Here is a 26,922-nt window from a genome sequence, read left to right as displayed (position 1 = left end):
GCGCTATTTTCTTTTGTAATTGATCTTCTGAATTCGATTTCTTCTACCTCTCTCCGCGCTGCTTTAGTTGCGAGCAAGAACACCGAGAGAGTCGCGTGATATTTACACAGGTGAGTGTTTTCTTATTTAGGCTGGAATCTGGATTGGGTTTAATTCTTGTTTTTTGATGGGTTTGTAGATCTGGTTTGCACTCATTGCTGGCAGATCTCATCCTGAAATATCCTTTTGCTTCTTTTAACTGTTTCTCGAAATGGAAGGAGTTGTTCAAAATTTCCTAAAATACCCTTTTTCGTCTTGCCCCCTGCTGCTTGAGATGGAATAAGCTTACTGTCCCGGCCCTTATTTCTACTGAAATCCCATTTTCTTTTTTCCCTGTGTTTTTTTGATTGAATAAACATTCTTTTTTTTACAAAAAATAAAAAATATATATATATATAAATTTGATCTTTGTTTTGTCATTTTCCTGAAAATGCCCTTCACTTGTTTAAACTGTTTCTGAGATGGAAAAAAAAAGATTTTTGACTTGTTTTTTTTCTTTTTTTCTTTTTTTTTTTTTCCTGTTTTTCAAAATTTCCGAAATTCCCTTTCTTCTTTCCCTTGTTTCTTCTAAATAATTCTCTGGGTTATTTTTATATTTATATATTTGATTTGTTTACCTGGCTATTGAAGACTGGAGAATGTCGCGGCCGCTCCATCGTGGTGGACCTGGCGGACGGATTTCCGAGATTAGTCGTGATTCCTGGGATTCTCAGAGGAAAGATAGAATAGATAAGGAAGACACAGATAGAAGTCGCTCTCCCCACAGTCATTCCTACTTATCATTGCGATTCCTTGCTAGTTTATTTTTCCCTGACAATCATTCCTCCAAATGGCCCTCGATTGAGAATGGTTTTGGATCTGATTACACAAACTTTGCAGCTCCCAGAAGCAGGCAGAACTTCATCCTGCTGTTTCTCAAGTTCAGTTTAGTTCTGGTTGTAATTTTTGCTATTTCGGGGTCTCTTTGGTGGACGATCTCAATATCAGCGTCATCGAGAGGTAACATCTTCCGGGGTTATAGGCGACTCCAAGAACAGCTTATCACAGACCTTGCAGATATTGGAGTGCTCTCACTTGGTCTGGCGAAGCTAAAAGAGGTGGAAATCTGTCCGGAGGAGTATGAAAATTATGTTCCGTGCTTCAATGTTTCTGAAAATCGCGCTTTAGGTTATTCTGATGGCAATGAGTATGACCGTCTGTGCCTTCGTGGATCTATACAAGGTTGCCTTGTTCCTCCACCTAAAAATTACAAAATTCCTCTCAGGTGGCCTACCGGGCGAGATCTCATCTGGATTGCAAACGTGAAAATTACTGCCCAAGCGGTTCTTTCCTCTGGAAGCTTCACCAAGAGGTTGGTGGTGATTTTCACCTTATATCTGATTTTCTGTTAACCGATCTTCCATGATGCCTGTTTGATGATGTGACTAATTCTTTTGGCCACAGGATGATGATGTTGGAGGAAGATCAGATATCTTTTCATTCAGACTCTATCATGGTTGATGGCATTGAAGACTATTCTCATCAAATAGCGGAAATGATTGGGCTAAGAAATGAAGCTAATTTCCTTGATGCTGGCGTGAGTGAATTCTTGCTTATCCTTGAGCTTATGATTTATTCTCTTCATGGCAAACATGAACATAACAGATGAAACTTGGGATGCTTGGCTGATTACTAGGGGCTCACCTTTGTGTGCTAGGAAACAGATTATCAATGCTGCTTGATTTCTCGCTTTACTATAAGTGTCAGTAGATCATTAAGAAATCCTTTTGTATGAAAAAGTCTGGCGAGTTCGTGGAATTTTTGGAGCATGAGCTTAATTTGTGCTGGATAAAGCTTTAGCTTCTGCATAAATGGATCCTCAATTCGAGGGAATGCTTTTCATTGTTATGACTTCAAATGTGTTAGGTTGACTTTCTTTTTACAGCGACATACCTATTTATACGGATTAGTTAGGCTGCATGCCTTACTAGTTTTAATTGCCACTTTTATGTTTGCAGTGTAAACTAATATCTCGTGGTAGGTTCAGGAGTTGGTCCCTTACATATGGAAGTGTCATCTATTTTGCAAATTTCATGAGGTGTGATGCATTTCTGCTGATGAACATTCTAAGAAGTTCTATATGGGTTTGATACCAAGTTCAGAAGCTGGGAATGATGATCCTGAGAAAGCAGGCTTAAAATAAAGCAACATAGATGGTTGCCAGTTCTGAATGTCTGATAGACACCGAGTCCTGTGTCCTATGTGGAGAGCTCTGTTACTTGGGTACCTTGTGGGTATGACAGGTGGCATGTCATTGCATGTTCTATTACTCTTAGGGTCTGTTTGGGCGGTGGGATTAGAAGGGATTAGGTGGGATGGGATTCATCTGGTCCTGTGCCAATTCCACTCCATGTTTGGGAAGAATGGAAAAGCTTGGAATTACATTAAATAGAATTGCATTGGGTCCCGTGCCAATTTCACTCAATGTTAGCAAGTTGTTGTAGGTCCCACCATGATGTGTGGGCTATATCCACACCGTCCACCCATTTATCGAGATTATTTTAGAGCATGGGCCAAAAAATCAGGTAAATCTAATGCTCAAGTGGACCCCACCATAGAAAGCAACGGGGATTGAATACTTACCGTTGAAAACTTCTTTGGGGCCACATAAGTTTTGGATCTACCTCATTTTTAGGCCCATGCCATAAAATGAGGTTACAAAACAAATGAACAGTTTAGATATAACACATGTGTGTTATTCTCAGTAATTTCAAATGATGGTGGGTATATCCATTCAATGTACCACCGTATTATCAACAAAGCAGGGCATTAATCTTATCCCATGGCAACAGGGGACAATCCCTGCCATGGGTAATAATTATGTTTTTTGAATTCCATCCCACCTAATCCCTTCTAATCCCACCGCCCAAACAGACCCTTAGAATTGAAGCGGCAGACAGGGTTATCCTTCCCATATGAAGGTGTTTAGGTAATTAACCTGGTTCGCCTGTCTTTGAAGGTCTTGATTTGAGATGTAATTCACAGCTCAAAAACGGCAGACAGGGTTATCCTTCCCATATGAAGGTGTTTAGGTAATTAACCTGGTTCGCCTGTCTTTGAAGGTCTTGATTTGAGATGTAATTCACAGCTCAAAAATATTCAGCCAGAATTTGCTTCTCCTGAATAAATGTTCAAATCTAATGTTTGTTATTTTTGATGTGTAGTGCATGGAACAATTTTTATAATCTCAAAAACTTCACTCACTCGAAATCTTGGCAAGTTGAGTGGATTGGTGATTTGGACGAGTCAAATCATGAGTCGGTACAAGTATAAAAATATTAAATATACAGACAATAGGAAAAAGTAGACAAAGGAGGAAACATCAGAACTCTCTCTCTCTCTCTCTCTCTCTCTCTCTCTCTCTCTCAGTAGCTGCAAGATCATCGAGTTCCAACTCTGTAGGGTTTCTTATAAAAATTCCTAGATTCATTTCCACACATCGAATCAGTCATCGATCAGTTGATCATTCTTTTCTCTTATTTTATGATGTAATGGATTGATCAGATTCAGTATCGTTCTTAGATTCCATGGCTTGTAGTCTTTAATAGCGAAATTCCAATTTTATTCTCTCTCTCTCTCTCTCTCTCTCTCTCTCTCTCTCACAAACTTGGTGACTCGGTATTTGGTTTTCGAGCCACTTGGTCAAGTCATTGTGTCAAAGCTGATCGGAAGGGGCTCAGTTTCAGGGTGATCTGACCAGGAATCTGGATGATCCTCTAGTTGGATCCTTGCGTATTTAAACTATGGTATGGGACACAATGTAAGATGAATGTGGACATACCTGACTGGGCTAATGTTGCTTTGGATGAAGATGCATTAACATGCTGTTTGGAATGCAGAAAAAAGCTAAATATCTTTCTCAAAATAGAAACACATAGTGAGAGAGTAGGAAGCTGGATGACTGAGCATCTATCAATGATGACATTCCAGGTTTTTCTAAAGAGGCACTGATCTGAGAAGTATTGGCCCATGCTAACAACCAATAAAATCCCAACATCTATCAGTTGAATGATTCATGCCGTTGCAATGAGTGCAAAAATTATTTTATCCATTGTGTTCATGTACACGGCCTCCATTAGTATCCCAGCCTCATCCAGCTCTACAGCTTCTAATATCATTTGCGTCACAACCATGACCCCAGCCTCCATCAATTAGCATTGTTGGGTGAGAATTAGAGAACACAATTGATTGATCTAACATAATTTTAGTAGATGCTGATATAGAGGATGTGGCGTCTTGAAACCTATCTTCCCATTGTAATAAGGCATGTGTTTTATTCATTGTAGGAAGTGGTTTCATTGTTAGAATTTGACCCCATACATTTTTCAATTCTGGATTCAATTCTGCCAAAAACTGCATCAATCTGGTTTCATTGTTGCTTTCAAACCATTTCATGATCTTCTTTACAGTTAAATGGGAGAGGCTGAGTCTCTCCCTCAGCAGTTCAGCCTCCTATCCTCTGTTTTTTTTTTCTTTTTTCTTTTTCTATTAATATAATCAGTGACTTTTCAAAAAAAAAGAAAAAGTGGGAGGCTGATACCCATTTATATCCCACATCCCACTAGCACAATACTCGCTTAAGCTCTTCTTGCCTTGTTTAAATTGACATATATACAAGAGCAATTGATAAATTCTTGCAATATTGTTTTCTTTAGAACACATCCCGTACTGTCTCCCAAATCTCTTTGGTGTTCTTTAAGAACAGCACATTACTATTGACCTGTGACTGTAACCTATTCAATAACCAACATATAACATGATGGTATTCTTTTATCGACTGCTTATATTTGGAATCGTCTTCTGATGGTGCCTCCTTATAGATAAAGTTGAGTTTATCTCTACTGCCCTAGATTGTTCCCCATTGGATGTAATTGATACCATCTAATTTATCGGCAGTAATTTGGATATCAAGATTCTTAGTGGTACTTGGGCTTAACGGCTGTTATGTGTCCATTTCAACACATGCGAAGGGTCTGTAAAAACACAATATCCCTCTTAGAGGTACAACGATTGTTCACCACGCCAAGAAAAGACAGTTAAAAACATTGGAAACTAGTCCCCACCAAAAAACAAAAAAGATGCCCATGATATATTCAATTCATGGAACATCACCAATCGAAACAAAAAAGAAAAATTAAAAAAAAAGAAAGAAAAATGGTGCTGATTTTGCAGTTGTGCACAATGTATGGCTATGGACGTCGCCATACGATCTACTAGACTACCCACAATGTGAGGGTTGGATGGATTCTTCACTGGTAGATGGTTAATGGATATGTTAGGGAAATGGACAGTTCTGAATGGTCGATTTCAGGCATCTAGATGCTCTGATACCAAGTAATCATGTATAGAAAGAGAAGGAAGAAGGAAGGAGAGAGAAGAGGAGGGAGGGATTTGGGTTTAATTGGGGAAGTTGTCCCATATAAGTCACTCACTCTATGTCATTAAAAAAAGAGAGGAGATGATTATATAATGTCCCAAGAAATAACTACATGTTTGTGAGTCCTATGAGTCCTATACACTCCATGTCTAACACATTCCTTTAAGAGAAATTGGATATTTCCTTTGGAATATCTTCCCCCTAAAAGAATCAAGGTGCTGTTGCTCTTAGATTAATGATAAGTCGCTATTTATTCTATCTGTTATACTTGCAGTTCTCTCTCTCTCTCTCTCTCTCTCTCTCTCCATAATTTAGGGTTTACCGTACAATTTAATACTGAACTCAACTTGTGATAATCCTGTTCAGTATTTCGACAAGTCTATCTCATCACCATCGTCCTCATCATTTGAGCCTTATCCCAACTAGTAGGGGTCGGCTACATGAATCCTTCTCTGCCATTCCACTCTATCAAAGGCAATAACTTAAGTTAGACCATGGTTCATCAAGTCTTTCCTTGCTACCTCTGCCTACATACTTTTGGGCCTTCCCCTTGCCTTATTATAGCCTTCAACTTGTATGAACTCACTCCTAATCGACACAGTTCTTGGTCTCCGTTGCATGACCAAACCATCTAAGTCTACTTTCCTTCATCTCGTTACCTATTGGTGCTACTACTCCTAAATTCCCTAGAATGCATTCATTTCTAATTCTATTGTTCCTTGTCTTGACACTAATCCATCTCAACATCCTCATTTCAGCTACAGTCATCCTTTGGGCATGTTGTTCCATAACTGTTCTATCCTATAAAGCATGGCTGGTCTTATAGCCCTCCTATAAATATTCCCTTTCAGTTTGAGTAGTACACGACAATCACATAAAACTCCAGAGGCACATCTCCATTTATAATGCTTTTCATTGTTTAAATTTGTAATGTGATCAAAACCGTAGTTTCAATTCCTTGCATTAGTTGGACTTGAAAGGATAATCACTTTAGTTTGGGGGCTAGTCACCCACTATAGATGGAGTAGGGCTATTCACTTCATTTAATTCCAACCTTAAGATTTCACTTTTTCTGACACTCACAAGGTTGTGAGAACTCTTTAACTATCATGACCGTCTCCAATGATACCTTATTATCAAATTTCAAAATTTACTGCAATAACTTTTGTCACGCCCCGAAATTCGAGTACAGAGTGTGCACCCTTAGGACCCGAGTTTCAGTTTGTAACTCGTACACAAACTGTACTAATTTAATTCCTCAATCAGTTTAATTAGAGATGATAATTATATTCAGTTAAGTTTCACCATAATCTCAATCACACATACATAACACTTAGCACCAATCAACCTGGCATATATAAATCTTGACAACCCTTAAAATAAAATAAAACTTAAAAAATTATTAATTTATTATATCATCGTACTATAATTATGTTTATTCCATACTAACATTATTTCAATGAAATAAATATAAATAATTCATTAAAATCTCAAAATCAATACCAATATGCATTATACATTAATTAAACTATGCTAATAAATAAATCACATAATCAGAAATTGTCTAATGCCGCCATTTCATCTTCAGATAAGTATAGCCACGTTTCACATGGGTCGTGTTTAGGTACGGTAGATCATTCCGGTTTTTGCGCCACATCATCTACTAATGACTCATCCGTATGGTTTTTCCATCAATTAAAAGGTAAGCTGGTCAGGCTTAGTGAAATAACCCAGCATGGTTCATAATCATAGTAATTAAAATAACATAAAAATGTATGCATAATGATATGGATGCAAATGATGTATGAATGCATCAGATGGGGTGATCGTCCATCTGCTTGGGTTGGAGGTCGTCAACCCGTATTCACCCGTTAGGTAGGCTTCCACCTTTCGGTAGGCTTGGGCATAGCCCGCATCTGGTAACGCTCTACCAGGATCGACATTTCTTCTAGGGAGGGCCCCTAGGATCGACCATGCATTATGCAAATGCAATGAATGATGGATGATATGTAAATGCATATTTTTCATATTTAGCATAGTTGTCTTGATCAAAATATTCACCTATGAATTTAGCGTACAATTATCATCTCAAAATACTCAAATCAATAAATCAACCTAACAATCACAAAAGATTTATTTTAATTTTAATGAATTATGAGACAAGTTGGGTTACTCACCTGAGTCTGGTGGTATAGACTCTGCAGGGTAATTAGGTTGGTTTGAATTCCAAGGTCCTATCAATTATATCAACGATATTATTATTTATATATTTTTATTACATGGTGGGGCCCATCTTTGATTAACATCCTAGGTGGCCAAATCTAAAATGATCAAATAATTAAAATTTCTATTTTATATTTCTATATTTTATTTCCTTTTTAAGATCATCAAATTGATCTGAAATTATTTGATCGAGGTGGCCCATCGGATGATTAGATCATTTAGATTCTTGAGGTCTTATTATGTTTTGCCTCTACACATTGGATGAATGGTGTGAATCTAACCACACATACACCAATGACCCATCTCGACCTTCTACGCTAAGTGATACCAACACTTACGCAAAATATCTAAGATTCCTTTATTAAACACTTCTAGATCTAACTAATGTGGCCCATCTGATGGTCAGATTGATTTGAAAATTAGGGCCCTTGTATATTTTGGCCTTAGGGATCATATGATCCGTACAAATCTAATCTAATTCGATCAGATTGCACTCATTAAATTTATTCCTAAAATAATACTGAACAGATCTAAAATCATAAAGCATCACTTTGTTAAAATTGTCTCTACACACCCATACAATGATCAGGTGGATGATCCACACCATCCATTGCATAGATTAAGAAGAAATTAACAACATAATAAAAAATTAAAAAAATCTGAGGATTGGAACTTACCTAATCAAGTCCTCTTAGAATTTCTTCTTCCTTTTACTTTAGGGCTTGTTATCTCCTTTTTTTTTTTTTTTGTAAATGCAGAAACCTTCCGTATCCCTTTTTAAATAAAATTCTCATAAGATAGGATGAGCACATCCTCCCTTATCCTGAATTTGAATTTTTTTAATGACATTTGATAAAAAATTATTATTACTATTTCAAAAATTGATCCTTAAACCTCTCTCTCAACTAAGAGTATCTCTACCAACTCAATTATTAACTTATTCTTATTTTTTTATTTAAAAATAAAATCTTTAAATATTTTATTTAGTTTTTTTTTTTTTTTATAATGTACCAAAATTTAGGGTTATTACATTCTACCCCCCTTAAAATAAAATCTCGTCCTCGAGATTTAGAAACTAACATTTCAAAATTTTCTGGTTTTAATGGCGTTGGTCACACTTATGTTATAGATGGTTTTAGACACTGGATTGGTCTTTTAGTTTTTGTAGTAGTGAATTTATAAATATGTAAAATTTTGTCAAAAACTAAGGTTTATAGAAGATTCAAAAATTCAGACAGTGAGGGTTGTCTAGAAATAAATATATATATTTTTTTCCAGTTAAAAATAAAACAAAATTTGATTTAAAAAAATTAATTTTCTAGTTTCTTAATTGTTTTCTTTTGAACGCGATTTATCAATCTACGATGTAGCCTTTGAATCGCCTTAATTGGACTCGTACTTAATTAGTTGTAAGTTTCTCAAATCAGGTGTTTTTCATTATTTAACAAAATATGAGTGTCAATTATTATTATTTTTAAATATTATGGGGTCCTAGGTTGGGTTTCTAAATTTCAGATATCATAACAATCAATGATCTTATGTATTGCATCTCTGAAAATAACCAACGGAATATTTTAAATTTGGACTCACAGAGGATTTTTAACATTCGAATCGAAAGTCAGGATGACTTGAAATTTGGAAAATATGCCATTAATTATATGGTGAAAAAGAAAAGAAAAATCAGATTAAAATTATTACTTTTACTAAGGTTTTCATCACTGTTAAGGGGGAAAAATCCTGTTATCTTACAGTCGTTTCTATCGTTTACAGCCTAGTGCTTAAATGTTTATAATTTCTTTAGAACTCGAATCATCGTAAAATTTTATGGAGTTCTCCAGGGGTATGTACATGACTAAAAAAATATATTTGGGAATTATTATTTTTAGTAATAATTTTATCTGGTTTGATCATGTATACTAAACTGGTCCAGATTTTCACTTTATAATGTTGAAATTTGTTAGAAAATTAGAAATAATTTTTTTATACCTTGAAATTTATGGAAGATGTTGTCCTATGCCTGAAAAAAGTTCTAGTGAGTTTAATATTTTTTTTTCTCTCTCTCTCTCTCTCTCTCTCTCTCTCTCTCTCTCTAGTATTTTTTACCACCAAATATGGACTTATGATCCTATAAAAAGGAATTTTTAAATTTTAGTAAAGATTATGGTTTTTTTTTTTTTTTTTTTTATACTTAATAATTTTTTTTTCTTTAAATAAAGTACTTCAAATAAAAATATTTATTTAACCAAAGGTAATTATCAAAATGAAAAATTTTGTTAATTTAAATCTATAGAAATTTAGTATGGACAAATTAATTTTCAGTTTGATGACCGTTGTTTCTATTACATTTTATTATACTTTAAAATTTCAGATTAGGATAAAATTTTTTTTGGAGATCTTATTATAAGTTTACTATGTCTCTGTAAAATCTTAGTTAAAAATTCCAACTACAAAATTTTTAAAATTCCTGCCGTCAGTCTTATCCAGAATTTGATGATTTATAACCAGCTTGTACTAATTCACTGGATCAGTATAGTGACTATGAAATTTGATTTTATTATTATTTTTATCTTAATTTAAACTTGTTTATCTTCGATCAGGCTTTCGAATCGCCTTAATCGGAGTAGTACTTTTATAGTTATGAATTTTATGAGTTGGGTAATTCTTGCTGCCCATTGCTGTCCAGCAGAATTTTGTGAATTAAAATATCTTTAAAATTCATTTTCGTTATATTAATTCATCTTAATCTAAATTATATTCAAATAAGAGTGTAGGGAATCTAAATTTTTATTTCTACATTCCACAAAAATTAATAGGAGCTTAGATTTGGGTCTCTAAGTTTATCAATCCATACATCAATTAAGAGGGATATCCTAATGAAATGTTTCTAATTTCAAGGATATACAATTTATGAAATTTAATTGGGTACATAACCTACAGGTCACTTTAAGTTTTAGAAAAGACCTCTCTCTAATACCATTCTGTTATGCCCCGAAATTCGAGTACAGAGTGTGCACCCTCAGGACCTGAGTTTCAGTTCGTAACTCGTACACAAAGTGTACTAATTTAATTCCTCAATCAGTTTAATCAGAGATGATAATTATATTCAGTCTAAGTTCCACCATAATCTCAATCACACATACATAACACTTAGCACCAATCAACCTGGTATATAAATCTTGACAACCCTTAAAATAAAATAAAACTTTAAAAATCATTCATTTATTATATCATCATCAGGGTGTCCCATATTGGTTACGTATTAGCCGTAACGGCCGATATGTAATGGTAACGGTGGGGTCCGTTACGCGATACGGGGGCGTAAGGGGCGATGCCCCGATTTTACTACTGTAACGGCCGTTACGGGCGAAACAGCCGTTACTGACCCATAACGGCTGTTACGAGCCTTAAAAAATAGGGGGAAAAAAAAAAGAAAAAAAAATACTTTCCTTTTTGTTTCTTTCTTTCTTCTTCTTCCTCTTTTTCTTCTTCTCGGGAAGCTGCGGCTGCGGCCGCGGTGGCCTGCTGCTGCTACTTCTTCTTGTTATTCTTCTTCCTCTCTCTCTCTCCCTCTTTTTTATTTTCTCTTTTCTTTCCCTCTTTTTTCTTTTCGGTTTCCCTCTCTCCCTTCTTTTTTTTTTTTCGAAGGTGTACCGCGCACCAACTGGAGGTACGTGTCATGCTAAGATGAGCACTGACAGTCCTCGGGCTCCGAGTTGTACGAACGGTTCAAAGGAGATCAAAGTTACGTGGGCTCCACAGTGATGTATTTATTATATCTACACCGTTCATCTATTTTCAGAGATCATTTTAGAGCACCACCAAAAAAATGAATTATATCCAAAGATCGTCTGGACCACATCAAAAATAGCAGCAGAGATAATGATTTTCACCGTTAAACAATTTGTAGGGCCCACCGGAACGTTTATTTTCCATCCAATCTGTTCAAGCCTTACGACGAGCTTGTCAAATGAATGGACGGTTTAGATATAACACATGTCAGCTTGATCTAAAACTTTTGTAGTCCTCAATAAATTTTTAATGGTGAACTTTTAATTATTGTTGTTTCTTATGGTGCAGTCTACCTGAGCTTTGGATATGCCTCATTTTTGGGCTCATGCCCTAAAATTGTTTGGCAAAATGGATGGACGGTGTGGATATAACACATTCATCACGGGTGGGGCCCAAAAAACTTTGACACATGTGTTACACGTCACAATCCGAGTCCCGCCTAATTCGGGCCCTTAAAAAATTGTACATGAGACATATATTAACTTAAAATTTACCAATTAAATTATGGACTGCAATTGCTAACTCACAATGCCAAAATCAAATTGTTTGAATAGTTTTAATTGGACTTATTTTTTAAAGTAGGGCCTTTTGATTTTTTTTTCATGATTCACTATCCAATAAATGTCCACCAATTCATAAGTGGGATAATGGCAATAAATTGCATGAATTTGAGGCTAATTTGGGGCATAGATTGATCCTCCAAGTCAGCCCCAAATTGAAAACGCCATCTATCTGAATTTAATTTCATTTTTTTAAAGAACTATTGGGAGAATTGATATCAAATTGTTAAGTATATAAATTAGATATTTAGAAAATTAAATATATGAATTTTGTAGTCAAATTCAGGTTACCTGGTTCAAAAATTAATCAGATAGTCTGATACAACTTCTCACCAAAGAGTGGACCGTTACACCACCATAAACATGTTCCAATTTATAAATGAATGCATATTTGGAATGCTTAGAATATTTCAAATTTAATCCATATTTTTTCATATTTTTTTAGCAAAAAAAAATTGCACCGTTACGGGCCGTTACGCCCTCGTATTGCCGTTACACCCCCGTATCCGTATTGGTTTCAGAGGGCACTGTGACACCAACCGATACCGATACGGGATACCTTGATCATTGTACTATAATTATGTTTATTCCATACTAACATTGTTTCAATGAAATAAATATAAATAATTCATTAAAATCTCAAAATCAATACCAATATGCATTATACATTAATCAAACTATGCTAATAAATAAATTACATAATCAGAAATTGTCTAATGCCGCCATTTCATTTTCAGATAAGTATGGCCATGTTTCACATGAGTCGTGTTCAGGTACAATAGATCCTTCCGGTTCTTGCGCCACATCATCTACTAATGACTCATCTGTACGGTTTTTCCATCAATAAAAATGTAAGCTGGCCAGGCTTAGTGAAATAACCCAATATGGTTCATAATCATAGCAATTAAAATAACATAAAAATGTATGCACAATTATATGGATGCAAATGGTGTATGAATGCATTAGATAGGGTGATCGTTCATCTGCTTGGGTTGGAGGTCGTCAACCCGCATCCACCCGTTGGGTAGGCTTCCACCTTTCGGGTGGCTTGGGCATAGCCTGCATCTGGTAACGCTCTACCAGGATCGACATTTCTTCCAGGGAGGGCCCCTAGGATCGACCATGCACTATGCAAATGCAATGAATGATGGATGATATGTAAACGCATATTTTTCATATTTAGCATAGTTGTCTTGATCAAAATATTCACCTATGAATTTAGCGTACAATTATCATATCAAAATACTTAAATCAGTAAATCAACCCAACAATTACAAAAGATTTATTTTAATTTTAATGAATTATGAGACAAGTTGGTTTACTCACCTGAGTCTAGTGGCAGGGTAATTAGGTTGGTTTGAATTCCAAGGATCTATCAATTATATCAACGATATTATTATTTATATATTTTTATTACATGGTGGGGCCCATCTTTGATTAACATCCTAGGTGGCCAAATCTAAGATGATTAAATAATTAAAATTTCTATATTTTATTTCCTTTTTAAGATCATAAAATTGATCTGAAATTATTTGATCGAGGTGGCCCATCGGATGATTAGATCATTCAGATTCTTGAGGTCTTGTCATGTTTTGCCTCTACACATTGGATGAATAGTGTGGATCTAACCACACGTACACCAATGGCCCATCTCGACCTTCTACACTAAGTGATACCAACACTTGCGCAAAATATCTAAGATTCCTTTATTAGACACTTCTAGATCTAACTAATGTGGCCCATCTGATGGTCAGATTGATTTGATAATTAGGGCCCTTGTATATTTTGGCCTTAGGGATGATATGATCCGTACAGATCTAATCTAATTCGATCAGATTGCACTCATTAAATTTATTCCTAAAATAATACTGAACAGATCTAAAATCATAAAGCATCACTTGGTTAAAATTGTCTCTACATACTCATACAATGATCATGTGGATGATCCACATCATCCATTGTATAGATTAAGAAGAAATTAATAACATAATAAAAAATTAAAAAAAAATTTGTACCTGATCAAGTCCTCTTAGAATTTCCTCTTCCTTTTACTTTAGGGCTTCCTATCTTCTTTTTTTATTATTTTATTTTTATTTTTTTAATGCAAAAACCTTCCGTATCCCTTTTTAAATAAAATTCTCATAAGATAGGATGAGCACATCCTCCTTTATCCTGAATTTGAATTTTTTTTAATGATATTTGATAAAAAATTATTATTACTACTTCAAGAATTGATCCCTAAACCTCTCTCTCAACTAAGAGTATCTCTACCAACTCAACTATTAACTTATTCTTATTTTTTTATTTAAAAATAAAATCTTTAAATATTTTATTTAGTTTTTTTTAAAAAAATTTATAATGTACCAAAATTTAGGGTTGTTACAACTTTGCTCCTGCTTTGTCCTTGGAGCTGCTTTTGTCCAGGGTTTAGCCATTAGGCAGATCAAGGTCCGTTGGTTGGAGGCGTCAAGTCTTAACTTGGGGCCAGGTCATGAATTTTGTAGTCACAAACAAAGCTGACTCACTTAAGAAATACTTGAAAAGTAATGCAGCATATTAAGGTATATATTTGTAATTGCGCTATTTGACAATCTGTCATTGACTGTAGACTTGTACCTAGTCATGCACAAATCTAACTCGTGCAACCTAGGAAATGTTTGAAGAGTATCACATCACATCAGGGTTATATACATACATACATACATATATTATTATTATTACTACTACTACTACTACATGTGCTTTTTGATAATCCATCATATGCTGTAGAGAGTGTATTCAATTAAATTTGTAATTATGTCTGGATGTTTTCTATAATATGTGTACAAATCTAATTTGTTTAATGACCCTTTAATTTTTATATGTGATACTAATTACTTTGGATGTGCATAAAGTGCATTGAATAAGATGGTGCGTGCGTCTGTGTGTGTGGCGCACTTGTTTAATTATGCTTTTGTTGTTAATGTATTTATCAAGAAAAATGTTGTTGTTGATGACGCAGATGAAAATGAATTAGATTTTCAATAATGCATATGATACCATGCAATTTGATGTAGTTGAACTCAGATTCAGGTTGGATTGTGTCTTGATGAGGACTCTGGTCATTCCCTTGCCTAGTCAAACTGTTGACATGGACTTAACACTGCTTTGTTTTTTAATGATGGTCCAGATTTTTGAAAGCTATTTTTTTAAAGGCAGATTTTTGAAAACTATTGGTGTCTGATTTATCTAATCATTTACTAATTCTGGACAATTGAAGGTGTAACTATTATGATCTCTTTTTTATTGTGCCTTTTCATAGCCAGAATTTGTCTGATTTTCTTCTTTACCTTTTCAGGTTAGAACTGTCTTAGACATTGGATGTGGTTATGGTAGTTTTGGAGCGCACCTCTTCTCTAAGCAGTTGTTGACCATGTGCATAGCAAATTATGAGATCTCGGGCAGTCAAGTTCAACTAACTCTTGAAAGAGGACTTCCTGCAATGATCGGTTCTTTTACATCAAAACAATTGCCATATCCATCTCTTTCCTTTGATATGTTGCATTGTGCACGATGCGGGGTTGACTGGGAGCAGAAAGGTACTAATTATATGGTTACTTTAGAATTGAGATTTTTGGTTTCTTATTTTTATATTTTATCTTTTGCCTTTACTGTCCTGTATCTGGAGACCACTTTGTCTTATTGAAGTTTGTTGGGTGACTCATCCAACCAGCACACATTTCTGATTGAAATAGGAATGTTTTCCTGATTACTAGCTTAAACCAGAACCAGAGTTTTACTGATGCGATGATAGAATAATAGGTCGATGCTGTCCTCTTTTTTATTGGCAGGTTGATGCTACCTTTTTTACTTTATTAGTAAAACGGAAGTAACATGCAGCTAATCATCTGAGTTGGCTTTGGACTGTCAGAGCATTGGACATCATTACTCACATCGAAAAATCAGATCAAACACCACCCCCCCAAAATATTTGTATGTGCAGGGTTGAATTACATTTTTTACTTTGTGTACAACAAGAACTCATTAACAGTATTAACAGTATGCAAGTATGAGAATTAATGTTTGGCAGTGATCCCCCAACCTGGTTAAGGATTCTTTGTGAATGCATTGTATGCATGTCCAGTACTTCATTTTGGTGTACAAGCTGTTTGTGCCTGATTGTACAGTTTCACTAGATTCAAGAGACAAACCAAGGGAAGCATAGTAAAAAAATAGCACACACCACATTTACCACTAATTCAGCAATTGTTTCAGACAGCTGATTTTTGATATTTTTTTTAGAGTCAGCAAACAATTTATTGAAATTAAAAAGGAACAAAACTACAAGAGAGAAAGGGACAATGAAATATCATCTAGCCTGAAAACAAAGCAGAACAAAGAGGGACGGTCCTCTTTCTGGGATTATTCAGCACATCAAAAACAGATGAAGAGAAATATGCGACCATTCAGCTCTTGGATGAATGGTGTTGGTATGTGTGAGTGCTACTTTGTGGGTAAGAAGCTCCTGTGCATATTTTCTTTAAAAGATGACATGGATGAGTTGTCCACATGATAGTGGCATGCTCTCACACCTGCAGGGACCTAAAAAGATATTGGGAAATAGCTACATAGATTCTATATCTTGAATATATTCTCAGGCTTTCACTTATCATATAAAGAATTTTTAAATTGAAATAGATATGATACATAAGGCTGAGTCTTACTATCCCAGTACTGTAGCACTGTAAGCAAGATATGAACTATCAAAGAGTGTATCCTGAATTATCTCCGGATGGCTGTGTTTGATTCTGTATTCAGTCAAATTCAAAATCAGTATGGCTGTTTTAGTGCCAATTGGCCAGTCATGGACTGCACGAATGCTTGTCATGTATTTCCTTCTCTCTCTCTCTCTCTCTCTCTCTCTCTCTCTCTTCCATTGCGCCCTACTTTTGACCAATCCCATCAAATTTTAAGTTTTCTATATGTATGTGTGTAGGGAAATGGTACTATAAGGTCGACCTCATGGGAACTTCCCATGAGGTCGAGCTGTGTGGGCCCCACCGTGATGTGTGTCAAACATCAACACCATGCATTTGATGGGTCTCCTTTAGGTTATGGGATATCCCAAAAATAAGCCATATACGGTACTTAGGTGGGCCATACCATCTAAAACTACGTGAAGACATTCCGAAAACATATAAAATCACTTGGTGGGGCCCACCTGAGTTTTGGATGCAGCTGAAACTTGGTCTGACCCCTCATCCAAGTGGGACACACACAATGGATGGGCTGGATTTGTGGGTAACCCCTCTCAACTTTTGTATGTTGTGTGGCCCACACAAATCCAGTAGGGCCCACAGCTTTTGGACATCATACACAGATCACAGTAGGGCCCACACAGCTTTCTAGTGTTGACACATGTAGTTGACTGCATGGTAACTTACCACGTAGTCACAATCAGCAAGACACTTGAACAGTCCAATCAACCTATCTGGATTGTTCATTAGGTCTAGTGTACATTTCATGGTGCACCATGGAACAATCATGCCTATCAGACCATTCCAACCATCCAATCATAGCCTTACAAAATGGATGTGAAGATCATAGAAAAAAAATGTGCAATTATCAATTTGAGCTACATATTTGTTGGGGCTCATCAAGGATATTTATGTTTCTGAAGAATCACTTTTGTCTGACAATTGTAACCATTCCATGATTCAATCCATGGCTTGAAAAGTGAGGCTGTAAAAAAGGCCAACTTATGAGTGGATTAGCTAATATGTTTGTGTGATTTTTTAATTGGTAGCCCAAGAAATGCATGGTGGATCTTCTGGTTGATGCAGGCAAGTTACCATGTGTGTCACTATGCACACGTACATGTTCTCTCTCTCTCTCTCTCTCTCTCTCTCACACACACACACACACACACACACACACACACACACACACACAGGTAGTGTCTGTGTGTACATGCGTGCTTGCGTTGCATGTACACATGCACTCTCTCTCTCTCTCATAGATCCATTTGACTGTTGTAAGATGGTACGGCTCTTAGTGTTTTCCTATCCTCCTTTCCCAATATTGATGCGATTCAAATATGCAATTTTAACTAGTTTGGGATTCTGTGAACCTGTAATTGCTATGTTATCATCTCTTAATATTATCCTGCCTGCTAATCATCAGTATACAGCATTGGATAGTTGATGCACTTCTAGTAGTGTTTCTTTATGGATATGATGCTATGCGAGATGTATCAGAGTTCCATTGTTTGAAGATCCGTGTGGACATGACTTATTATCGTATGATATAGTGCCTGTCTCTGTATCTTAGGCTCTTTCATGTGAACAGAAGTTTTGGAAATATGAGTTTGTTGACTTGATTTTATCACATTGAAGCAGATGGTCTCTTCTTGCTTGAAGTTGATAGAGTTCTGAAGCCTGGTGGTTACTTTGTTTGGACTTCACCACTTGCAAACACTCCGAAGTCACTGCGTGATGTGGAAAGTCAGAAGAAATGGGCACTTATTCGAGACTTTGCAGAAAATATCTGCTGGAGTATGCTATCACAACAAGATGAAACTGTTATCTGGAAAAAGACTAGCAAAAGAGACTGCTATGCTTCTCGGTGAGGCAAAGCATGCCGTCATTTAATGTTTGGTGGCCTGATATCCACATCATTTATTAGAAAGTAAAAGCAGTCAAGTTATGTGTATAAATATGTGATGAATATAATTTGTCCTGATTTCTAATAACATCTTTATGCGTTTCCAGGAAGTCTGGAGTGGGTCCTTCTATTTGTAGTAAGGGCCATGATGTTGAAACTCCATATTACCGACCTCTCGAACTTTGCATAGGAGGAACTCAAGGCGGTCGATGGATTCCTATTGAAGGGCGAACGACCTGGCCTTCACGGGCTAAATTGAACTCGAGTGAACTCGATATCTATGGTAATTTATACAGTCCACAAACTAAGATCTCAACTTATGTGTAGGCTCGTGTCATTATGGCCTGTTCTTGTTGGCACTGTCAACACTAGTAGCAAGGATGAAAATATGTACCCATATAACCATCTGTAATATCTACTAACATCTTGTTGCTTCATCAGGTGTACATTCAGATGACTTTGCTGAGGATGCTCTTAAATGGGACTCGGTGATCCGCAATTATTGGTCTCTTCTCTCACCTCTGATATTCTCAGATCACCCAAAGAGACCTGGCGATGAAGATCCTTCCCCACCTTTTAACATGCTCAGAAATGTATTAGACATGAATGCTCGATTTGGTGGTTTAAATGCTGCCTTATTGGATGCTGGAAAAACTGTATGGGTCATGAATGTGGTGCCCACAAATGGTCCTAACTACCTCCCCCTAATCCTCGATAGGGGATTTGTCGGTGTTTTGCACGACTGGTATGTAACACTTCCTTTCTATTTGTTTGTTAGTTGGTGGTTATCTTATATCAGTTTCAAGCAAGATAAAATATATAGGACAATGCATGAAGAATAGCGTTGACATTCAGTCACATATCTTTGGCTGGATACCTTTGCTGCTTTGACGTTCCTTCTAAAGATGTAGTTATCATCCTTTATTCTACAAACATGTATGTCTAATTGAGCTGTCTCTGCCCACTATTAAAGTTATTTTCTTTTTCAGTTTTTAGAGAAACTAATATGTCTGCTTCTTTTCTTGTGTTCACTTTGTGGAGATTGTTGCAAACTGATATTCATTGGTATGCTTCCTTTGTTCTCACTGGTATTTTAATATTGTTGCTATTCTCTATCCAGGTGTGAAGCCTTTCCAACATATCCTAGAACTTATGATATGGTGCATGCTGAGGGACTGCTATCGCTTGAAACTGGTCAGCAGCGCAGGTGCACCATGTATGATTTATTCTTGGAGATGGATCGTATCCTTCGGCCAGAGGTATTCTATCTATCATGCCTCTATTTCTTTTTTGTATATTATGCCGTGTTGTCATCCCAATAGGGAAATCTCAATTCATTGGTCCTTTCGATACAATCAAATAGATTGCCACAAGGGCTAATAGTAATACTGGATGGAGTAGCTCTGGTTAATATTTCATGTGTTCCAGAGTTGCCGCATAGGAGTAGAACCATAAACTCAAGTGACGTTGGAGCCTATAGATGCTTTTGAAGATGGAGAAATGCAGGGAACAAGTGAGTTCCCAATTATTGTAGGATTGCACTTGGGGTCAGCATTGAGTCTGTACCTTTTTGCATTGGTTATGGACGAGTTAACAAGGCAATTGCAAGAAGAGATCCCATAGTGCAGTTGCTTGTAGATGACTTGGTTTTGATTGAAAAGACGAGGGAGGGTGTGAAAACAAAGCTGTATTTATTAAGAGGTGCTTTAGTTGGACTAAAAATTAGTATGTGGAGTGCAATTTTAGTAACAATAGTAGTGGGAATGAGGAATTAGTTAAGATTGCTGACCAAGAAGTTTCTCAGAATGACCACTTTTGGTATCTTGGATCGATTCTTCATGAAATTGGAGAGATTGAGAAGGATGTTGCCCATAAAATTCAAGTGGGGTAGAAGAAATGAAGATGTGTCTCTAGAGTTTTATTTGTGATATTGCAAAACAATTTTGGAGAATTCCTCTATGATTTCTTGTATGTATTGCATTGCCCCAATAGGTCTTTTTATAAGGATACAACAACATACCCAAGGTAATTAATATCACACACACACACACACACACACACACACACATATATTCTATATATGGAAAGAGTTTAACTATTACCAAACATGAAATATTACAGCTGTCTACAACTATCATCCTACCCCCTGGCAAACTGATGTGGAGGGTTAAGCAACAATAGTTTGCAAACAACGAAAGAGTGTCAGGCAGTTGTCATAGTTTTTGTAAGAACATCCACAATTTGATCCTGAGACACCATGTGGGGAAGGGATATAATAATCTTAGATTGAAACTTCTCTCAAATGAAAGACAAGATTAGAAGCAATCTGGATGGTGTTGGTGTTATCTACATGAAGCATAGTCTGGTTAGTAATACGAATCTCGAAATCCAAAAGAAGGCCTCTTAGCCAAATGATCTCGCTGTAGGTAGAAGATATAGCTCGATACTTAGCCTCTGCACTGGTCTTGGAGACTGTTGGCTGCTTTTTACACTTTTAAGATACAAGGGAAGTGCCAAGAAACATACAACACCCAATCAACATCAACATAGGCAACAAATGCAATGGAAAATGTAGATGAGAAGAACAATAATCGTGCCTATCAAGTATTGGATAATCCTCAAGACAACAATCATGTGCAAGGTATGTGGGTCGACAGCAAACTAACTAACAATATGGACATAGGCGATATCAGGCTTGGTCATCACTAGATGAACATGACTGGCAACCAGGTGACAGAATAGGGTATGCTCTTCCAAAGGATCACCATTTTTTTTTTACCATATTGAATATTTAATTTCATCTTACTCTCAATTGCCCTTTGATAGAAAAGGTGGGCAAGATGGATGAGTTCTTGGGTATATTTTCGTTGTCTGATAAGAATACCATGATCGGTTTGAGAAACTTCTAATCCAAGTATGTAAGTTGACCCAAATCCTTCATGTGAAAGGATGATTGAAGAACCTGCAGAAGTTCTGTGATTCTGGTTGTGTCACTGCTAGTTAGGAGCAATTTGTTAACATAAACAAGTAAAACCACAATACCATGAGAGGAAGACTGCGTGAATAATGAAGGATCATGATCACTGTCTGGACCAAGTACCAACTACAACTTAGCAGATCCGTTGAAACCAGGCACGAGGTGCTTGTTTGAGGAAAAAAAAAAAAGGTGCTTATTTGAGCCCATATAGCGCTTTACAAAGTCGACATACCAAAATTTTCTTACTAGTGTTGGAACCAGGAGGCTGAGCCATGTACACAGTTTCTTGTAAATCCCCATGAAGAAATGCATTATTTACATTCATTTGTTGAATGGGCCAATCACGAGTAGCAGCAATAGTAATAAATGTCTGAACATTTTTCATATTGGCCACCAGTGCAAATGTTTCTTCATGGTCAATGCCATACTCCTACTTGTAGCCTTAGGCTGCAAGATGAGCCTTATATTGATCAAGGGATCTGTCTGACTTTATCTTGATAGAATACACCCACTTACTACCAATCATCCGTTAACCATGTGGACGTAGAATAAGGTCCCATGTATGGTTATTTGCTAAAGCTTGCAACTCGTTTGTCATTGCATCCCTCCAACATTGATATGCAACGGCCTGAGAATAAGAGGTAAGAACAGAGACAAACTCGAGACCAGTAAACATGGAGCAGATGAGATGATTGGGAGGGTTGGATGTACGAGTAGATCAACATACCTCTTGAATGGATGGATCAACAACAGGTTGAGTAGCATGAGTAGGGGTTGGCACCTCTCTCTCTTGATGTTGATGTACCTGCAAAGAAGCAGTAGGCAAACTGACAAAAGGTGGAAATCAGGAAACGAGGTTAAATCTCTAGAGACATTAGGAGCAACAGTCAGAGTGGGGGAGAGAGTGGAGCATGAAATAGAACATTTTCTAAGAAGACAACATTCCTTGGCACACAAACTTGACGAGCGTGAGGGTCATGGCAACGATATCCCTTTTGAGTGTCTCCAAATCCAAGATACATGTAGTGAATGGACTTTGGAGATAGTTTATTACGTTCATGTGGGGGAAGATTAACGTAACAAACACAACCAATGATACAAAACAATGAATAAGGAGGAAGCAAGCCAAAGAGAACAAAGTACATACAACTGTTGGCAAGAAGTTTTGTCAGCATGCGGTTTGTGAGATAAACTGAATGAAGCATTGCCTCAGCCCAAAATGTACACGATACAAAGGTGGCTACTATCAAAGTGTTGGCAGTTTTGACAATGTGTCAATTCTTCCATTCAGCAACACCATTCTGCTGAGGAGTGTCTAGGCAAGTCTTTTGATGAATAATCTCATGATCACGTAAATATGCCTCGGAGTCTAAAGATATGTACTCCTCCCTTGAATCTGAGTGAAGAACCTTAATCTTTTCCTCAAATTGTGTGACCAACATAGTGTAAGAACTGTTGGATTTATTATTATTATTATTATTTTGAATACCTGTGATTTGGAGCGCAAGAAATATGTCCATGTATATCTTGATCGTCGTATACTGCTCAAATTGAAGAGGAAATTTTATAGGATGGCTATAAGACCAGCCATGCTTTATGGGACAAAATGTTGGGTAATTAAGGAACAACATGTTCATAGGATGTGTAGCTGAAATGAGGATGTTGAGATGGATGCGTGGTAAGACAAGGATAGAATTAGAAATGAATGCATTCCTAAAATAAGGATGTTGGGATGGATGAGTGGCAAGATAAGGGATGATAGAATTAGAAATGAACACATTCATGGGAATTTAGGACTAGCAACAACAGGTAATAGAACGAGGGAAAAGTAGACTTTGTTCATGTGCAATGGAGAACAAAAACTGCACCGGTTAGGAGTAAGTTGGTACAAGTTGAAAGCTCTAAAAGGGCAAGGGGAAGGCCCGAAAGGATGTGGGTGGAGGTAGTAAGAAAGACTTGATGACCTATGGTCTAACTGAATTTATGGCCTTTGATAGAGTAGAATGGTAGAAAAGGATTCATGTAACCAACCCCAATTAGTTGGGATAAGGCTTAGATGATGGTGATGATCTGTAATTGCTGCATACCTTCAATAGAGGTTTTCAATCCATCGACACACCTCTACATAGCCGCATTGTGTAGGAAATCTGAGCTGTGTGCCAGGTGGGACCCATCATATAGATAATTTAGCCAAAAATTCTGTCTGCTTAAATATCTCTTGGGACTATTATGCATGATGACAGTGGACAGTGTAATAACCATGCTAGTCTTTTTAGGTGGTCCTTTGTTTCCATGCATGTGCTACTATCAGTCAAATCTCATCTATCTAGTGGTGTCCAGCTCATCTTAGTGTGAGCACTAAATAATGGGATCACAGCTTGAAGGGCCTGCCTAACCATCTCTTGGAAGAAACAAGAGTCCTAAAAAGCATGCAGGTTAAGTTCCATGATGGCAGTTCACTCAACAATTGGCCAAGGATTACGTAGGTTAAAGGACTGCTCTGGTGACAGTATACATTTTTATTAGTAATTTTAGCTGCCCTTTGATCTTATTCTATCGAATTGATGCTTAGGTTTCTGTGGCATGTAATGTAAGCTTGTCAAAAAAAAAAAAAAAAAAAACTGAGCAAATGCATTTAAACATAGTTTCTGCAATTACAAGTATCTATAAATTTTAAGTGGTCCAAGGACTCCGCATGCGCCAAAAGATGCTTCTACTAATCTTCCACTTCTTCATTTCCTATGTTGAGAGTAAAATCAAACTTGCCATTTGTATCTGAGCATTGCTTTGCTCACTTTGTTTCAACATTCAAAGACTAAATAACAGTGCACATGCAGGGTTGGATAATACTTCACGACACAGCTCCACTCATTGAAGCGGCAAGAGCTCTTGCAACACAGCTGAAATGGGATGCACGCATGGTGCAGATTGAGAGCAACAGCGATGAGAGACTCCTAATCTGCCAGAAGCCCTTCATCAAGAAACAACAGAAATAAATACCATTTACTGAATCCTGAGAAAAAAATGTAGTATTCACTATTCGTTGAAATTTCCTTATTTTAGTTAGTTGTCATAAAGTTCCACCTAGAAATATTCGAGAAGTTTTGAACAGAGAGAGAGAGAGAGAAGAGTGCGATGGGCACAACTACAAAAACTCCTACAGAGCCGCAAGGTGTCAGTAGGGCCATGTAATTACTTCAAATTGAAGAAGTTGAGAGTACAGGGGTAGGTTTATTTTTTCCACACCATGTCATTGTAAGAATACAGCCCATAGAGGTGGTGATGATTGTTAGATTTTGTTAAGAAGGTTGTGGAATAAATGAATGATGCTGTATTATATTGAATGTTGGATAACGCATTATTGGAGGAATTCTTTTGTTCATCAGTGTCTACTTTCTATTATTTTTGCTTGCTGCTTATGTATTTATGCTTTTTTATCTTCTTCCATATCCGGAATCTAGGAAGCCGCAGCCTCATATTTCAATTATAATTTGGGATATTTGATTAGAAGCAAAAGCTAACATCCGAACCTTGTTCGTAATTTCTACTTTTTGGGCTCACTAAGGCTGTGTTTGGATGCACCAGTCAATTGAATTTTGTATTTTCAGTTCAAATAACAGAGAAAGAAACAGATGTACTGCGCTATCACTACTCGTTAGTATTCTCTATCTTGTTAGGGGGGGTCACAGGCCGACAACTCTCACGTGTGCAGGTATTTCCAGTGTAATTCTGCATGAGAGATTGAAGAGGGGACTTGCATCACGTGTTCCAACGTGGCACATGTTGTATGGGATCTGACCCGTTCATCAGGTGGGTGTCCCACAGTGGATGTGCTGCGGCCCGACAATCAGGCTGGCACATCCATTTTTCTCGTATACTTGTGGCTCGGATTAGTTGATTGATCTGATTTTATGGGCCATGGTTACTGACCCAGTCCTTGATCTAAGGGTCCAGCCATGGGTGTACCATGATGCTATGAAAACCCACCAACTTGGCGAGTTTCGACAATCCAGTTTTTGGCCATCTTTTCCATTGAACCTTGTTGATGCAAAAATTTGGTCCACCTTCTTGAGACCTTCAAGTACCTGCACAAGAAGAAGACTAGAGCAGGGGACCCTCCGATGTCAAAGTCAGGCTAGGAATCTGGGTCTTACGGTATTAAAGGTTTATGGGAGAAAGTTTTTGCGTTCCTTTCACCCTTGAAGTGTTTCTCATTTATAGGAGAGGGATGATCTCGCCGTATGAGGATTCTCTCCCTGATTTCTAGGAGATTTGATTTAGCCGTAATCTACTTACGGATGCTTCCCGATCTCGAAATCCTCGGGATCGAGAATCCTTTCCCAAGATTTTCGGAACTTTATTTAAGCTTACACCGTTTCTTCCTCGCTCGGCTCGGCCTTGACCGACTCAAGTAACAGACGAGTCTCGGTTGGCTACAAGGATAAAACTTTTTGCCTCATGTCGGACGGAACAGGATCGACTTGTGGCCAACGTTCTTCCTTAATCCGATAACTGACACTATAACCGGCCTTGTATGGGTCGGTTTTATGGTCAGTCAGGTTGCTTTTAGCTTTAGGGCCTCAATCGGCCTCTTTAGACATTGCTGCCTCGTTAACCGAGCCAACTTTGTGTCTTACTTTGCTTATGACTCCTGACTCTTAAGGTCTCGGTTGGGATTCATTTCCCAGGAATCCGAGCTAAGTCTCTCCTTTAGGCTTTGTCCCGTCTCAGTCCAATACGTTGCCTCGGATTCTCGGGAGGTGCCGATAGAGTTGGTCCACTCCATAACCGGGTCCCCGAACTTGGTATTTTTTCCTAAACAGTAAGCCCCTTACTCCTTATGTTAGTTAGGTCGACACTAAGGCGTAACGAGTTTTTTGAGTCGGTGTGCCCTGGAGACCGAGGTTATGATGGGGCTTTTAATGCTTCTTGTATCGTTCTTAACTGGCGTCGGTTCGGTCCTCGAGGTCACATGAGCAGACAGCCGTCAGAACATTTCGTCCGCTTATAAGCATCGAATGCGTGGCGAGGGCATTACTTGCATCAGTCGGCATGCGCCACGTGTCGGGCGGGGGAGTTGAAGCAGGCGTCGATTTGACTCCTCCTTAAATGCCGTTGCCACGTGGCTCGGGTATAAAAGGGGAGAGCGGGATTTATTTTCCATTTTCGCGCGAGCTTTCCTTTCTCGTTTTCTCTTCCTCCTTTCTCCTCCTCTCTACTTGTCTTCGCGTTTCGCCACTTCCTTTATTATGTTCGCCACTTCTCCTTTTACTTTC

General features: G+C 37.3%; 1 protein-coding gene across 2 annotated transcripts; it reads left to right on the top strand.

Moving 5' to 3' along the window:
- LOC131233846 (probable pectin methyltransferase QUA2) lies at window positions 1-25,031 on the top strand. Of its 2 annotated transcripts, none has more exons than XR_009165379.1 (9): window positions 1-110; window positions 670-1,390; window positions 1,483-1,615; window positions 15,365-15,605; window positions 18,405-18,630; window positions 18,777-18,952; window positions 19,111-19,414; window positions 19,493-19,605; window positions 19,790-19,928. XR_009165379.1 is itself a non-coding variant. In XM_058230663.1 (9 exons), exons 2-9 carry the CDS (start codon window positions 678-680, stop codon window positions 24,640-24,642), a joined length of 2,091 nt encoding a protein of 696 aa, XP_058086646.1. In that variant the 5' UTR covers window positions 1-110; window positions 670-677; the 3' UTR covers window positions 24,643-25,031. The 2 variants fall into 2 exon arrangements, 1 of the variants encoding a protein (XP_058086646.1); XM_058230663.1 differs by lacking the exon at window positions 19,493-19,605 and adding an exon at window positions 24,484-25,031.
- The last annotated feature ends 1,891 nt before the right edge of the window (window positions 25,032-26,922 follow it).

This window comes from Magnolia sinica, chromosome 2, assembly GCF_029962835.1.
Source record: "Magnolia sinica isolate HGM2019 chromosome 2, MsV1, whole genome shotgun sequence".
NCBI lineage: Eukaryota > Viridiplantae > Streptophyta > Magnoliopsida > Magnoliales > Magnoliaceae > Magnolia > Magnolia sinica.
The sequence above is the reverse complement of the archived record's forward strand: the minus strand, read 5'-3'. Positions and strand labels throughout refer to the sequence as shown.

Excerpts from the sequence above, each read along its gene's own strand:
- LOC131233846 (XM_058230663.1), top strand. The coding sequence starts at position 678 with ATGTCGCGGCCGCTCCATCGTGGTGGACCTGGCGGACGGATTTCCGAG. Across the intron at positions 1,616-15,364 it reads CTAATTTCCTTGATGCTGGC|GTTAGAACTGTCTTAGACAT; the intron begins GTGAGTGAATTC and ends TTACCTTTTCAG. Across the intron at positions 18,631-18,776 it reads AGAGACTGCTATGCTTCTCG|GAAGTCTGGAGTGGGTCCTT; the intron begins GTGAGGCAAAGC and ends ATGCGTTTCCAG.